The sequence below is a fragment of the Pongo abelii genome, chromosome 12 (genome assembly GCF_028885655.2).
Source record: "Pongo abelii isolate AG06213 chromosome 12, NHGRI_mPonAbe1-v2.0_pri, whole genome shotgun sequence".
NCBI lineage: Eukaryota > Metazoa > Chordata > Mammalia > Primates > Hominidae > Pongo > Pongo abelii.
Window position 1 is genome coordinate 22637098 of NC_071997.2, and position 16922 is coordinate 22654019.

At 43.0% G+C, this 16922-nt stretch overlaps 1 protein-coding gene across 1 annotated transcript in view; it reads right to left on the reverse strand.

The window, feature by feature from the left end:
* MRPS5 (mitochondrial ribosomal protein S5) overlaps positions 1-12117 on the reverse strand; it is a 37983-nt gene extending 25866 nt beyond the window's left edge. The window contains 3 exon segments of the mRNA NM_001131367.1: positions 4351-4488; positions 8176-8256; positions 12042-12117. Of these exon segments, the coding sequence (NP_001124839.1) occupies positions 4351-4488; positions 8176-8256; positions 12042-12099 (277 nt within the window). The 5' untranslated portion in view covers positions 12100-12117.
* Between the last annotated feature and the right edge of the window lie 4805 nt (positions 12118-16922).

The following is a 16922-nucleotide window of genomic DNA, read 5'->3' on the forward strand; positions in this document are numbered from 1 at the left end:
AGGCTCAAAATAAAAGTACCAACCTCCAACCAAACTCTCACTAAGGATTTGATTTTTCTCCCTAAGTGCTAAAAAATGGTGGTACCTATAAACGCCACGGAAAACTTGAAAGTTCACTTGTAATGGAGGCATACTAAGAGGTCAATCAATCACAGAGTTTTCTTTCACTTAGAATCAGAACTCATAAATCACTCATTAAGATGAAAAGAGACTCAATTTTAAAAAGAACTTGACATTGAGACAAAAATGTAAAAAGACTGAATTAAGAGTTTAGCTCTTTTATATAATATAGTAAGAGGAAAATAAAATATCTAACTATATTTGAAAAAGACAGCAAGTCATTAGTCAATCTTTGAATGCCATTATGCTATTAAAAATGTTTTTAATCCTTTTTCAAATTATAAAATAGTTATTTTTAAAAATCGGGAAAATACAGAATGCAAAAATAATCATAATCCCATTACCACTGTTAGATAAGAATGTATATTCTGCCTTTTTCTTTATGCATGCATACATAGTATATATTTAAGCAGAATTATACCATATGCACATTTGTATCCTGTTTTTTTTTAATTTAATATTACATTGTGAGTCTTTTCCCATATTCTTAAATATTATTCATCAACATAATTTTGTAATGGCTGCAAGGTGAATTAAGTTCTTTCAATAGAGATTTTACTATTTTTACCTCAGGTCTAAGATTCTAAATAACCTAAAAGGCTAGTCAGAACACATCTACTATCATTTCAATTCTTTCTGTCATTTTTCCAGAAGGGTGCAGTTAGGTTAATATATACACCTATTAACTATCATAGTTATAAAAGATTAAGTTCATGTTTTGTTTTTTTTTGGAGATGGAGTCTCACTCTTGTCGCCCAGGATGGAGTGCAATGGCACGATCTCGGCTCACTGCAACCTCCGCCTCCCAGGTTCAAGAGATTCTCCTGCCTCAGTCTCCCGAGTAGCTGGGAATACAGGTGCCCGCCACCAAGCCCAGCTAATCTTTATATTTTTAGTAGAGACGGGGTTTCACCATATTGGTCAGACTGGTTTCCAACTCCTGACCCCAGGTAACCCGCCCACCTCAGCCTCCCAAAGTGCTAGCATTACAGGCATGAGTCACTGCACCCGGCCTCATGTTATATATATATCTACACACACATATACATAAATCCACTGTAGTGTCTAATCTTATACATGGAGTTATTTCCCTCTTAATCATGCTAAGTAACACAGATTGCTAATTTGAATCAAAGGGATTTAAACAGTGGATCCTCTACAGAAAACAGATAGGTTTATAAGTGTAAGATTCAATATTCATAGGAAATCATTTTTCAAAAAGTGTGTCCTTCTATTTCCTGGAGATTCAGAAATCAAAGACTATTTCCTACTGAAACAGCAAAAACTAGCCCCATGCTAGTTTCAACTGAGTTGGCCCCACTGGAGCAAATCTTACTATGACTTGGAGCCATAAACCCACATAAGTACTGAGTCAGGCCAGGCGCAGTGGCTTACGCCTGTAATCCCAGCACTTTGGGAGGCCGAGACAGGTGGATCACGGGGTCAGGAGATCGAGACCATCCTGGCTAACACGGTGAAACCCCATCTCTACTAAAAATACAAAAAAATTAGCCGGGCGTGGTGGTGGGTGCCTGTAGTCCCAGCTACTCGGGAGGCTGAGGAGGGAGAATGGCATGAACCTAGGAGGTGGAGCTTGCAGTGAGCCGAGATTGTGCCACTGCACTCCAGCCTGGGTGACAGAGGGAGACTCCGTCTCAACAAAAAAAAAAAAAAAAAAAAAAGTACTGAGTCATGTCACTGAGGAAGAAGAGGAAGAACACCAGTGAATGAACAGAGTCCGAGGCAGGGGTGGGACAACCGTGAAGGATGAGGTCTTGGAGAGTAAGGCCACCTCTAGAACAAGTCTTTTTAGAACAGGGAAAGCTCGATTAAAAAATAAAAATTCCCAGCCAGGTGCAGTGGCTCACACCTGTAATCCCAGCACTTTGGGAGGCCGAGGCAGGTGGATCACAAGGTCAGAAGATCGAGACCATCCTGGCTAACACGGTGAAACCCCGTCTCTACTAAAAATACAAAAAATTAGCTGGGCGTGGTGGCACGCACCTATAGTCCCAGCTACTCAGGAGGCTGAGGCAGGAGAATCGCTTGAACCCAGGAGGCGGAGGTGGCAGTGAGTCGAGATCACGCCACTGCATTCCAGCCTGGGCGACAAGAGCAAGACTCCGTCTCAAAAATAAATAAATAAATAAAAATAAATAAAAATTCCCAAGGCTTGTAAATCTGATATACCCACTAAAGTACAAAGTCAACTCTTAGAAAAAACTGGGGCTATGGACACCAAGAGGAGAGACTAATGGCCCCAACTCTATCCATCTCTCTTCTCTCTATCCATCCATCTACCCCAACTACAGATACAGCTGAATCTGTAGTTGCAACTAAGCCTATGTTGCTTAATCCTCCACCAAGTCTTTTCTGTGTTGTTGCTACACAAATGACCTAGTTACTAGGAGACTTCCAAATTAAAGTGAGCTGTATCCATACAATGAAATACTCTATGGTCATAACGTCGCACTGCAGAAGTCCACGGAAAAATGCAATATATTACATTAAAAAAAGCAGAAGGCCAGGCACGGTGGCTCACACCTGTAATCCCAGCACTTTGGGAGGCTAAGGCAGGTGGAACACAAGGTCAAGAGATCGAGACCATCGTGGCCAACATGGTGGAACCCTGTCTCTACTAAAAATACAAGTATTAGCTGGGTGTGGTGGCACGCCCCTGTAGCCCCAGCTACCCGGGAGGCTGAGGCAGGAGAATCGCTCAAGCCAGGGAGACGGAGGTTGCAGTGAGCCGAGATGGCACTACTGTACTCCGGCCTGGTGACAGAGCGAGACTCCATCTCCCAAAAAAAAAAACAAAAGGCAGCAAACTCAGTATTTCATAGTAGGAATACAGGTGATTATCTCTTTTCTACTTTTCTGTATTTACCAAATATTCTAAACTAATCATGAATTGCCTTTATAATCCTAATTTTTTTTTTTCTTTTGGAGACAGAGTCTCGCTCTGTCGCCCAGGCTGGAGTGCAGTGGCACGATCTCAGCTCACTGCAAGCTCCGCCTCCCAGGTTCACGCCATTCTCCTGCCTCAGCCTCCCAAGTAGCTGGGACTACCTGGGACTACAGGCGCCCGCCACCATGCCTGGCTAATTTTGTTTTTGTATTTTTAATAGAGGGTTAATATTTAACCCTCTATTAAATATAGCCTCTATTAAGACCTCTATCTCCACGATGGTCTCGATCTCTTGACCTTGTGTTCCACCTGCCTTAGCCTCCCAAAGTGCTGGGATTACAGGTGTGAGCCACCGTGCCTGGCCTTCTGCTTTTTTTAATGTAATATATTGCATTTTTCCGTGGACTTCTGCAGTGCGACGTTATGACCATAGAGTATTTCATTGTATGGATACAGCTCACTTTAATTTGGAAGTCTCCTAGTAACTAGGTCATTTGTGTAGCAACAACACAGAAAAGACTTGGTGGAGGATTAAGCAACATAGGCTTAGTTGCAACTACAGATTCAGCTGTATCTGTAGTTGGGGTAGATGGATGGATAGAGAGAAGAGAGATGGATAGAGTTGGGGCCATTAGTCTCTCCTCTTGGTGTCCATAGCCCCAGTTTTTTCTAATAGAGGCTATATTTAATAGAGGGTTTATTTCTTGTATATTTAATAGAGGGGTTTCACTGTGTTAGCCAGGATGGTCTTGATCTCCTGACCTTGTGATCCACCCGCCTCGGCCTCCCAAAGTGCTGGGATTATAGGCATGAGCCACCGCGCCCAGCCAATCCTAATTTCTTTTAATCTGCCTAATGCTGAGTTTGAAATTCAATCTCCATTTATTACCTGACAAGCTAGTCTCAGTTCAGATTAGACTCTTTTAAATGCTATCACAAATAAGAGTAGTATTAGTGAACAATATCTCTTTACAATTAACTTTTTCCAATTAGATGTCCTGTCTCCTCAACTAAGGCACGAATGAAAACTGAGTATATTCTTGTGTGAATCTAAGTCAGCAAGAGATATGGGCCATGATTCAATACCCTTCAGGCCTCAGGTGCCCCAAACGAGGGGACTAAAGCAAACTAGTACTCCCCAGAATACAACTGGTAGCATGTGAGATAACTCTAGGATGTACATCAAGGAGCATTTTCATTTTAACAGTACATTGTAAACTAATCACTAAAATCTTAATTCATGTAAAAAAGAAGAAAAATTCAGATACAAGAAATCCTTTTCCTGTTTCAAGAAACAGGAAGTTTGTGGCCATTCTACATACATTTAGTGAAGAAACTATATGGTCTATACTGCTGGCTCATCAGGTGACTGGGAGAAGAAATACAGCATTGTGTCTGCAGTGCACGGCTCAAGCTGGCGTAGGGATGGGTATCTCTGGTTCCCAGTGATGACAAATGACCTGTAGGCAGATGGGTTAAACTTTGAGTTAGATGTTTCACAGCTGTGGAAAAACACTGCTAGCATCAAATAATCATTACTAACAAAAATAAGTCACTAAAATCCTGAACTTTTAAGAATCAGATTTTTAGGACAGTCTTTCTTTTAAAAATAAAACTTTTGACCAATAACAACCTAAATGCCCAGCCTAGCTGGGAAAGTTATAGTTGATCCGCACAATGGGGGCAGCTGGGTAAAGAAAGAAGTAGATTTGTCCATACCGCGGTTTCAGCACTGCTTTCGCTAACCTAGGTCAGCAGTCTACTCTGGGCAATTGGCACCCTCTGCTGTAAACAGCCAGCAACATATTGCTGTGGAAAGACCTGCAACTGGCCAGGTCAGAAGAGCAAGGTGCAGGAGAGCATGTACACTATCCTACTCTTCATGTTAAAAAACAAGGAGCGGGTGTGAATGCATTTTATAGACTAACCCAGAAGTATGTAAGAACCTGGAAACAACGGTTGCCTCTGGGGAAGAAATCTGATACATTTAAAACTGGGTATGAGGGACTTGCCTTTTTGTGTTTTTTGGAATTGTTATCATCAAGCGCACATACTACTTAAAAAGTTTTTAAACATCCATGTCTTAGAGGCAGCATCTAATCAATTCATGGAGGGTAAAGTTCTGTGAGGAAGAGCGGAGATTGAGAATTGGTGGATGTGAAGAAATGGGAACACTGCTAACAAAAACAGTGTACACACTCTTAAGCTCTGCATTTCAACAGAGAAACTAGTGACTCCAAGAGAAGTGATGAAGGGAATTAAAAGAACCCTTGAGAAAAAAAAAAAAGATTTAAGAATATTAGGCTTGAAAAATAGAAAACCAAACAGTGACAACAACAGCTATTTTCAAGTCTATGTGAAGTTATGAAGAAGATGGTAACAGCTGCTTTATGGCCACAGAGGGCCATACACCAGCAATGATCTTACGTGGCAATAACAAGTAGTATTAAATGGTTACAGTAGGCTATCGAAATATCTCCATTGCATATAGACACTGAAAAATAAAGGAATAATCTCCTTTTAATTAAATTAGATGATCTTTAAAATCATTTAAATATCTAATTTAATTAAAAGGAGGTTATTCCTCTTTTAATTTAAATGATCTAATTAAATTAATTATTTAATCCAATCCTTTCATTTTACAAAACAAACTTAGGCCTATGAGGTTAGGGACTTGCCAAAAGTCACAAGACTAGTTAGTAGGTGGGATTTAAACACTAATTCTAATTCCAGATGAGTTACTCAACTGCACAGAGGCAGACAGATGACACACTGAGTTCCCTCTTAGCTCACTTAATGAATTAGTCAATAAAAAGTAGATAGGAAATACTGGCTTTTCATTTTTAAATTCAGGACTTCATCATTCTAAATTCCATCATGCAGCATACACTTTAGCTTTAGCTTTTCTTGTATGCTCCTTTTCTTTTTTTTTTTGAGATGGAGTTCTGCTCTTGTCACCCAAGCTGGACTGCAATGGCGCGATGTCAGCTCACTGCAACCTCCACCTCCCAGGTTCAGCAATTCTCCTGCCTCAGCCTCCCAAGTAGCTGGGATTACAGGTGCCCGCCACCACACCCAGCTAATTTTTGTATTTTTAGTAGAGACAGGGTTTCACCATGTTGGCCAGGCTGGTCGCAAACTCCTGACCTCGTGATCCACCCGCCTTGGCCTCCCAAAGTGCTGGGATTACAGCCATAAGCCATCGCGCCTGGCCAGCTCTTTAATTTTCAACAAAATATCTTATTTAATATTAAGTTACTTATATTAATATTAAATAAGATATTTAATCTTGTACTGTTTAGTATTGCAATCTCTGATATACTTCAAAAAGTGTAAAATCATTACTAATAAATTTAGAATTCTTTTTTTTTTTTTTTTTTTTTGAGACAGAGTCTCGCTCTGTCACCCAGGCTGGAGTGCAGTGGCGCGATCTCGGCTCACTGCAAGCTCCGCCTCCCGGGTTCACGCCATTCTCCTGCCTCAGCCTCTCCGAGTAGCTGGGACTACAGGCGCCCGCCACCACGTCCGGCTAATTTTTTTTTTTATTTTTAGTAGAGATGGGGTTTCACTGTGGTCTCGATCTCCTGACCTCGTGATCCGCCCGCCTCGGCCTCCCAAAGTGCTGGGATTACAAGCGTGAGCCACCGCGCCTGGCCTAGAATTCTTTAACTTTTTTTGAAAGCCTGAAATACTTCTCCTATCTAATAATGTACCTTAAAAGGTCCAACTGTCAAAAGCAGAAAGAAATTGACTTTAGAGTTGAGAAACAGTCACTTAAAATACACTGTTACAACTAACTTTGTTTAAAACGTGTTATAATTTTTATAACAGGAGATGGCATCAGCTTATGCTAAACTACTCAGTTACAGATTATCAATGATCAATTACCAGTTTTAGTTTTATTCTTATTCTCTGAATTATTATTAATTCCAGACCATGAAGTCCCCATCTCAGGAAACAATTGCCCTGGAATCCAAAATGGGCCAAGCCCAAAATGCACCCTCCTGTGGCTCAAGTCAAAGACATGCAGAGTCCTTTGGGAGGCCAAGGCAGGTGGCTCATTTGAGGTCAGGAGTTAGAGGCCAGCCTGGCCAACATGGTGAAACCCCATCTCTACTAAAAATACAAAAATTAGCTGGGTATGGTGGCGCATGCCTGTAATGCCTATAATCCAAGCACTTTGGGAGGCCGATAAGGGTGGATCACTTGAGGTCAGGAGTTCGAGACCAGCCTAGCCAACATAGTGAAACTCCGTCTCTACAAAAAATACAAAAATTAGCTGGGTGTGGTGGCACATGCCTGTAGTCCCAGCTACTCGGGAGGCTGAGGCAGGAGAATCGCTTGAACCCAGGAGGCAGAGGCTGCAGTGAGCCAAGATCAAGCTATTGCACTCCAGCCTGGGCAACAGAGCAAGACTCCATCTCAAAAAGAAAAAAAAAAAAAAGAAACATAGCCTGACCTCGAGGAGGGTTTTGTTTCTGCATTTACAGTTTTCACCATGATGAACTTCTTCCTCCTAATTCAAATCTCATCTATTAAATCAAACCAGCTGATCAGTGATGTGTTTGAGAGATTTTAGAAAATTATTGCTATTTGTCTGACCAATCTATTGCAGCATTTAGAAAAATACTGTAACAGGTACTAAGGAAACTGTTGTAAGAAAAAGAAAACGTAATGATAGAATTCTACTTAACTCAGCTGTAAATATATACACAAACTTAATAATAAAAACACTGACCAGAGATTCATCAAAATTGTGCTTATAACTATGTTGGAGAAGGCAGGGACAATGAAGAGTTAAATTTTCAATTAACATAACAATTGATAAACTGAAAATTTAACTCTTCTTTGTCCCTGCTCTAAGCCTAATACACAGAAACTACCCCGTAATTGTTATTTAGTTACTATTTTGTAAAGCCTTGAACTATAACAATTGCAATCATAAGAAATCTGAAAATACTCTTCAGATCCTATGTAATCGCATCATAAAGAATGTGATTATTGCAGTAAGACTAACCAGGCTAAAAAATGAAAAAAGAAAAGAGAGAAAAGAAAAAAGCAGGTGATTACTTATATTTTTTAAAACTACAGAAACTACTCCGACATTAGATCTTATGAGAAAAGGTAGTAGCATTAATGAATTTCACCATTGCTGAGAACACTCTTCCATGCCAAAATGGAAGCTGCTGGTAAGGTGTTTAGGGAATGCTGCCTCCTCAATAAATGACCTGCAAATTGGAAAAAAAAAAATTTAAGATACATTTCTACATGAAAAGGAACATTTTAAACAGTAACACCCACAAAATTTATCTATAGAATAAAGAACCAAGACAAGGGAGTAAGTAATTTCTGGGCTCCAGGACAACTTGTCAAGTAGCTGACACCATACCTCAACTTCTCCCTTCACCCTCACATCCAACCAGTTACCAAGCCCTTCAGTCTCCTCAAAAATCAATCCACCTGCCAGCTGCACCTTTTCCTGTGGCCTCAATGCCCCTTCTTTGCTCAAGCCTTATCACCACTCAGCCACAGAGTAACAAGTTTCCTAGCAGTTTCCCAATTTCAATCTCTCCCCCTCTGCTTCATGGCTTTTCTAAAATAACAGGTCTGGTCACTTCACAGCTCTGACAGATTATTCTCTGGCTCCCTACTATCTTCAGAACAAAGTCAAAACTCCTCAGCATGGCCTACAGGCCTGCCACATGGCCCCAAGCTTCCACACCAGCCTGCTGCCCCAACTTTCTCTCCTCCACCTTCCCTCTGGCCATGCCAGACTTGTAGTCAGTCTTGAACCTACTGTGCTCTCGCATACTTCTGTGTCTCTGCAAGGTTCTCTGTTTGTCTGAAACATCACCTCTTAGTGAAGCCTCCCTGATCCTACAATGTTCCCCCTTCCCTCTGGAACCCCCGCAGCACCACGCTGACTGTACTGTGTACCCCATTACACAGTGTGATACTCCAGAACAGGCTCTGACACAGCATTTATGGGCAAGTGATTTTTGACAAGGGTATCAAGACCATTCAATGAGGAAAGAATCATGTTTTCAACAAGTGGTGCTGGGACAACTGGATATCAACACGTAAAAGAATGAAGTTGGCACCCTACCTCACACCACATACAAAAATTAATTCAAAATGGACCAAAGACTTATAGGTAAGAGCTAAAACGATGAAACTTAGAAGAAAACATAGGGATAAATCATCATGACCTTGGATTTTGCAATGGCTTCTTAGATGAGACACCAAAAGCACAGCAACAAAAAGAAAAAAAATAGATAAATGAGACTTCATCAAAATTTAAAACTTGTGGCTTCAAAAATACTACCAAGAAAGTGAAAAGACACACAGAATGGGACAAAAATTTTGCAAATCATATATCTGATATAAGGGTCTTGCACCTAAAAAACATAAAGAACACCTACAATTCAACAATAAAAAGACAACCCAATATAAAAGTGGGCAACATATTTGAATAGCTATTTCTCAAAAAAAAAAACAAAACAAAAGAAAACATATACAAATGGCCATTAGCACATGATAATATGCTTCTTATTCATGAGGGAAATGCAAATCAAAACCACAAACTGATACCACTTCACATCCACTGGGCTGGCCAGGTAAGGAGGCTCATGTCTGTAATCTCAGCACTTTGGAAGACTCAGGCGGGAGGACTGCTTGAGCCCAGGAGTTCAAAACCAGCCTGGTCAACATTGCGAAACCCTGTCTCTACAAATTTTTTTTTTTAATTAGCCAGGCATGATGGCACACACCTGTAGTTCCAACTACACAGGAGGCTGAAGTGGGAGGGTCACCCGAGCCCAGAAGGTTGAAGCTGCAGTGAGCTGCAACTGTGCCACTGCACTTCTACCTGGGCAATGGGACAAGACCCTGTCTCAAAAAAAAAACAAAAACCCACATCCACTAAGATGGCTATAGTCAAAAAGATAGACATTAAGTGCTGGCAAGGAAGTAGAGAAATTGGAAGCCTCATATACTGCTGGTGGGAATGTAACATGGTGCAGCTTTGGAGAACAGTTTGGCAGTTCCTTGACACCCAAACATATATGTCACATGTATGGCTCACACCTATAATCCCAGCACTTTGGGAGGCCGAGGCGGGAGGACTGCCTGCGCCCAGGAGTTAGAGACCAGCCTCGGCACATAGTGAGACCCACTCTACAAAAAATAAAGAAAAACTAGCCGGGCATGGTGGCATGCCCCTGTAGTCCCAACCACTCGGGCAGCTGAGGTGGGAGGATGGATTAAGCCCAGGAGATGGAGGCTGCAGTGAGCCGTGATTGTGCCAATGCACTCCAGCCAGGGCGACAGAAGGGGGTTAAAAAAGAAACATTAAACACAGTTTCCATATGACCTAGCAATTACAATCCTAAGTATATACCCAACAGAAATAAAAATATACTTACAAAAACATCGCATACAAATGTTTCTAGCAAAATAGGCCTAAGAGCCAAAAGGTGGAAACAACCCAAATGTTCAACTGATGAGCAGATAAACAAAATGTGGTATTCATACAATAGAATATTATTTAGCCATAAAGGATGAAGTGCTGGTACATGCTACAAGGATGAACCTTTACAACATTATGCTAAATGAAAGAAGCCAGTCACAAAAGACTACATATTACATGATTCTACTTATATGGAATGTCCAGAACAGGCAAGCTACAGAGAGAAACAGGGAAAGTACATCAGTGGTTGTGCTGGAGGCCAATGGGAAGCTGGGAAGTGACAGCTAAAAGGTACAGGTTTTCTTTTTATAGTGATTATAATGTTGGCTGCATTGCTCTGGTGATATACTAAAAACCACTGAAATGTACACTTTAAACGGATTAATTGTATGATGTGAATTATGTCTCAACAAGGAAACTGTTACCAAAAACAAAAAACAGGCTTTGGAGCCAGGTGATATGGGTGCAAAAACCTGATGTCCACCTAGCCTAACCTTAAGCAAGTTTCTGAATCTGTGTGCCTTAACTCCCTCATCTGTAAAATGGGAATAGCAGTATATACCTCACGAAGATAAGGTGAGGAAAATGAAGGAAATTTACAACAGCTAGGAGCCATTTGAACAGGGCCTTGAAAAAGCAGGAGACGGCCGGGCGCAGTGGCTCACACCAGCACTCCCAGCACTTTGAGAGGCTGAGGCGGATGGATCACGAGGTCAGGGTCAGGAGTTCGAGACCAGCACGACCAACATGGTGAAACCCCGTCTCTACTAAAAATACAAAAATTAGCCAGGCGTGGTGGCAGACGCCTGTAATCCCAGCTACTCAGGAGGCTGAGGCAGGAGAATCGCTTGAACCCGGGAGTGGGAGGTTGCAGTGAGCTGAGATCGCGCCATTGCACTCCAGCCGGGGCGACAGAGTAAGACTGTCTCAAAAAAAACAAAAACAAAAACAAAAAAACAGAGGAGACGGAGACAACATGGACAAAACAATGTTCAAGTCAGATTTTCTGCCAAATGACTTCAGGTCAAAGATTGCAGCTAAATGAGTTTTAAAATACACATATTCGGGCTTTAGGGCTCTTCAGATTTCGAAACTACAAACGGTGGATTGCGGACTTCCAATAAAATTGAGCAAACAGAAAATGCAAAGTCAATCACGGAGTGTTTCCTAGAGATAAACGTTATGCTGGAGGACAAACCCACGCCAACATCAAATGAACCCGGGGATCGCAGGCGCCCCAAAGGCGATGCTAGCCAGTTTCCGCTCCTCTTCGCCAAGCACGCTCAAGCGGTTTCGTGAACTGGGAAGAACCCTGAAGAACGACGTCCAGTTCCCCCTCATTTTACAGACAAAAGCTCCGCGACCCAGAGAGGAAGAGGACGCGCGCAAGGTCACACAGCGGCTCCGGGGGAAGGTGCGGGCACGGCGTGAGGAGCCGGGGGCCGCGGATTCTCGCTTCCCTCCGCCCCGGCTTCTGCAGGCCCCAGGCGAGCCCCCAGCGCCCGGCCCGCTCAGAGCCCCTGCTCCCGGCGTCCCAGCTCTCACCTGCCGTCCCGCTACACAGCACGGGGAGGCAGCCCACAGCGCGCACCGCGGTCGCCATGCTGGAGCCCGAGCCGGACCTCGGCCTCCGCCCAGGGCAGCCTTGCCCACCGCCTACCGCGACTGCTCCTCGTCAAACGGCAAGCCTTGGGCCGCAGCGGAATTCCTGAGGCCCGAGTCCACGCAGCAGGGCAGGCCGGGGTGAGGGACTGTCCCGACGGGCCACACGGCAGGCGGAGCCCGGCGCAGTCGCGGACAGCCCCGCGGGAGCCTCGCGTTAGGACCCGAGGGCGGGGCTTGGACTAGCGGCCGGGCGTGGGCGGGGCTGGCTGGCGCCTGCAGCTCCGGAGAGAGAGGGTACGACCGGTCGGGTGGATTTGGCTGCTGGTGCAGGGGCTCTGGAGGGGTCCGCTGGCAGGGGACCCTCGGATTTACCCGAGCTGTCACTGCGGACCCCTGCGAGGTTCATAGAAGCACGGAAGGGGGCCAAGTGCAATGAGGATCCAAGGGATGAATAAGCCAGGAATGTAGAGAAGGTGTTCATCCCCAACTCCAGTAAAGCTCTGAGTTTCATTAGATTAAGCACTTAAATGACCTGCATTTCACATACACTTGTGGATTCATACCGATTCTAACGTTTGGTCACACATGCATATCTCAGCCCTGGGCCATGGTTTTTTTATTGCCTCCATACCATCTACGCCTACTCAAGTAACCCACACACCTGCAACACAGAAGGGCACAATGTCTTGTAAGAGGGTAGCCTGCTCAGATAAACGTCTGGTTTTCGAGTCTAGCATAAAAATTTTCAAACATACCGAAGAGTAAAAATACTGACAAGCTAGAGTTAACGATTATCAAGAGGAACACAGTTGTTTCATCTATTATTTTCCCATTTTCTTTGCTGAAATAGACAACTTATTTCACTCCAGGTTATTTTGATGCACACCATTTTCAACAGACCTTTTATATATTGAGTTGGCGAAATTAAGAGAAAAGAGATTGATTACACCTATGTGTAAAGCCAACTGCTTCAGCATAATTGGGAACATGGTAAGACCAGCTAATTCCATGGGCAAGGACCTACTGCCACACTTCATTTGCTGTGGAGTCAGTTCCTAAGTCAGAGGCAACAGTGTGTGAAATAATTAAGTATTAAGTCCAAGGATAGTTGTTTTGGCAGAAGCACTGTGGGCAGGAACAGCAAATCCATATCCAAAATGTCTATTCTAGTGAGAACAATTGCTGCCCCTTCCATGGTCCAATGTAATCAACCTACAACCAGATAGCTGGCTGAGCCCCCAGGAGTGTTGTCATATCAGGAGCTGTAGCCAGATTGTCCCTGGCGAGTGAAAGTCCACGTTGACCCCATGCATAACCTCCATCCCTAGCTCTTTATTCATGAGTCCATTTGGCTAGGTAAAGAGGCTGACTGACATCCACAAAATGGGTTATTCTATCCACCTCATTAAAATCCTCTGTGGAGGTCGCCCTTTGATAAGCACTCATGTGGGAAATAATTATCTTCACATTCTGGGCTGAAGTCCATCCACATACCTGTTCCCTAGACCTCTTTGTCACCAACTTCCTAATTATGTTCCTCTCAAGTACTGACCATCCAGCCAAGCCATTAGCCACTGCTCATGAAAAAGTATAGATCTATACTTCTAACCAGGCAAAATGAACAACCAGGCACACTACTCTTATCTTCTTCCCACTGGGAGGATTTCCCTTCACCGCCGTCCTTCAGAAGCATCCCAGAGTGGGATTGCAGTACTGCAGCTCTCCACTTTCAGGTGATACCAGCAGATCATGCAGAACCATGAGTAAACCAAGCCCAAGAGTTTTCTTCTTCAGGCAACTGGTCACAGGTAATTCCTCATGAAGCTGTGGGTAGGGGTTGAGAGAGAGAACATGTAGCTTACATGTTCAGGTCCTGCTCCAGTTCAGTTTCATATGTACCACTTCCATTCGATGATGGAGTGTTGCTGTGCACACACAACTTTATGGCTTGGTGATCATACAACAGCCAGTTCATGATGAGCAGCTTAAACTGCATGGTAAGTTGCTGGTCAATGGTCAAGCCTTCAGACTCTGTTAAGGCCCAAAGCAAGTTTTGATTACTTAGTCGTTTGTTTCTAACTTTTAAATTTGAAATAATTACAGATTCAAAGATACAGATAGGAAGTTGCAAAAATAGTACAGAGAGGTCCCATGTATCCTTTATTCAGTTTCCCCAAATGGTACATCTTACATAACTATAGTACAACATCAAAACCAGGAAGCTGACATCGGTACAATCCATAGATTTTATGAGTTTTACATACACTCATTTGTGTATGTGTGTATAGTTCTATGCAATTGTGTCACGTGTAGATTTCTGTATCCAGCACCACAATCAAGATACAGAACTGTTCTATCTCCAAGACCACCTGTGCATCTCCCTTCGAGTCAAACCCACCCCCTTTTATCCTCTCCTCCACCATCTTTAACCCTTGGCAACCACTAATCTGTTTCTCATCTCTATAATTTTATCATTTTGAGAACATTATATAAATGGAATCATATAATACATGATCTCATGACTGGCTTTTTTTCACTCAGCATAATACCCTTGACGTCTATCCAAGTAGTTCCATGTACCAATAGTTTCTTCCTTTACATTGCTGAGTAGTATTCCATGGCACTAACATTTGTTTAACCATTCACCCACTGTAGGACATTTAGTTTGTCTCAAATTATTATTTTTATTTTCCTTTTCCTTTTTTTTTTTTTTTTTTTCCTTAAGACAGAGTCTCGCTCTGTCGCCCGGGCTGGAGTGCAGTGGCATAGTCTCAGCTCACTGCAACCTCCGTCTCCTGGGTTCAGGCGATTCTCATGCCTCAGCCTCCCGATTAGCTGGGATTACAGGCGTGTCCCATTACACTCAGCTAATTTTTTGTATTTTTAGTAGAGATGGGGTTTCACCATGTTGGCCAGGCTGGTCTCAAACTCCTGGCCTTTAAGTGATCCACCCACCTCGGCCTCCCAAAATGGTGGGATTATAGGCATGAGCCACTGCGCCCAGCCTATCTCCAGTTATTAACTATTTCAAACAAAGCTGCCATCAACATTCATGTATGTGATTTTTTGATATTTAGAAATTTTATTTTATTTTTATTTTTTTGAGACAGAGTCTCACTCTGTCGCCCAGGCTGGAGTGCAGTAGCACGATCTCGGCTCACTGCAAACTCCCCCTCCCAAGTTCAAGCGATTCTCCTGCCTCACCCTCCTGAGTAGCTAGGTACAGGCCTGTGCCACCATGCCCAGCTAATTTTTGTATTTTTGTAGAGACAGCATTTCACCATGTTGGCCAGGCTGGTCTCAAACTCCTGACCTCAAGTGATCCGCCTGCCTCAAGCAATCCACCCACCTCAGACTCCCAAAGTGCTGGGATTACAGGCATGAGCCACTGTGCCCAACCAGAAATTTTAAAATTGTGGTAAAATACACATAACATAAAAATTGCCATCCTTTTTTTTTTTTTTTTTTGAGACGGAGTCTCGTGTCTCGCTCTGTCACCCAGGCTGGAGTGTAGTGGCATGATCTTAGCTCACTGCAACCTCCGCCTCCTGGGTTCAAGCGATTCTCCTGCCTCAGCCTCCTGAGTAGCTGGGACTACAGGCGCCCACCACCACGCCCAGCTAATTTTTGTATTTTTAGTAGAGACAGGTTTCACCGTGTTAGCCAGGATGGTCTCGATCTCCTGACCTCGTGATCCGCCCACCTTGGCCTCCCAAAGTGCTGGGATTATAGGCGTGAGCCACCGCGCCTGGCCCATCTTAATGATTTTTAAGTGTACAGTTCAGTGGCATTAAGTACATTCACGTTGTTGTGCTACCATTGCCACCATCTATCCACAGAAGTCTTTTATCTTTCAAAACTGAAACTGCAGCCATTAAACAATAACTCCCCATTCCCCTCTCCCCTCATGTAAGTGCAGTTATATAGTATTGTCCTTTTGTGACTGGCTTATTTCAGTTAGCATGTTGTTCTCAAGGTTCATCCAGGTATAGCATGTGCCAGAATTTCCTTACTTTTAATATTGTGAATAATATTCCATTGTATGAATAGATCGTATTTTATTATCCATTCATCTGTCAATGGACACTTGGGTTGCTTTCAGCTTTTGGCTATTGTGAATAATGCTGCTGTGAACATGAGTGTACAGATAATCTCTTCAAATTTCTGCTTTCAATTATTTTGAAATATATCCATCATGTACATGATTTTCTGTGGCTATAAGTTTTAATTTGGGGGGATAAATGTCAAGCCATGAGATTATTAGATTGTGTGGTAAGTATATGTTTAGTTTTTAAAGAAACTGCCAGCCGGGCACGGTGGCTCACGCCTGTAATCCCAGCACTTTGGGAGGCCAAGGTGCGTGGATCATCTGAGGTCAGGAGTTAGAAACCAGTCTGGCTAACATGGTGAAACCCTATCTCTACTAAAAATACAAAAATTAGCCAGGTGTGGTGGCGCACACTTGTAATCCCAGCTACTCAAGAGGCTGAGGCAGGAGAATCACCTGAACCCAGGAGGTGGAGGTTTCGGTGAGCCAAGATTGAGCCATTGCACTCCAGCCTGGGCGACAAGAGTGAAACTCCATCTCAAAAAAAAAAAAAAGAAAAGAAAAAAAAGAAAGAAAGAAAGGAAGAAGAAAAGAAAGAAACTGCCAAACTACTTTCCAAAGTGGCCATTCCATTTTATATTCCTGCCAGCAATGTGTGAAAGATCTAGTTTCTCTGTATCCTCACTAACATTCAGTGTTGTCCCCATTTTTTTAGCTGCTCTCATTGGTATGGTGACATATCATCATGGTTTTAATTTACATTTCCCTAATAG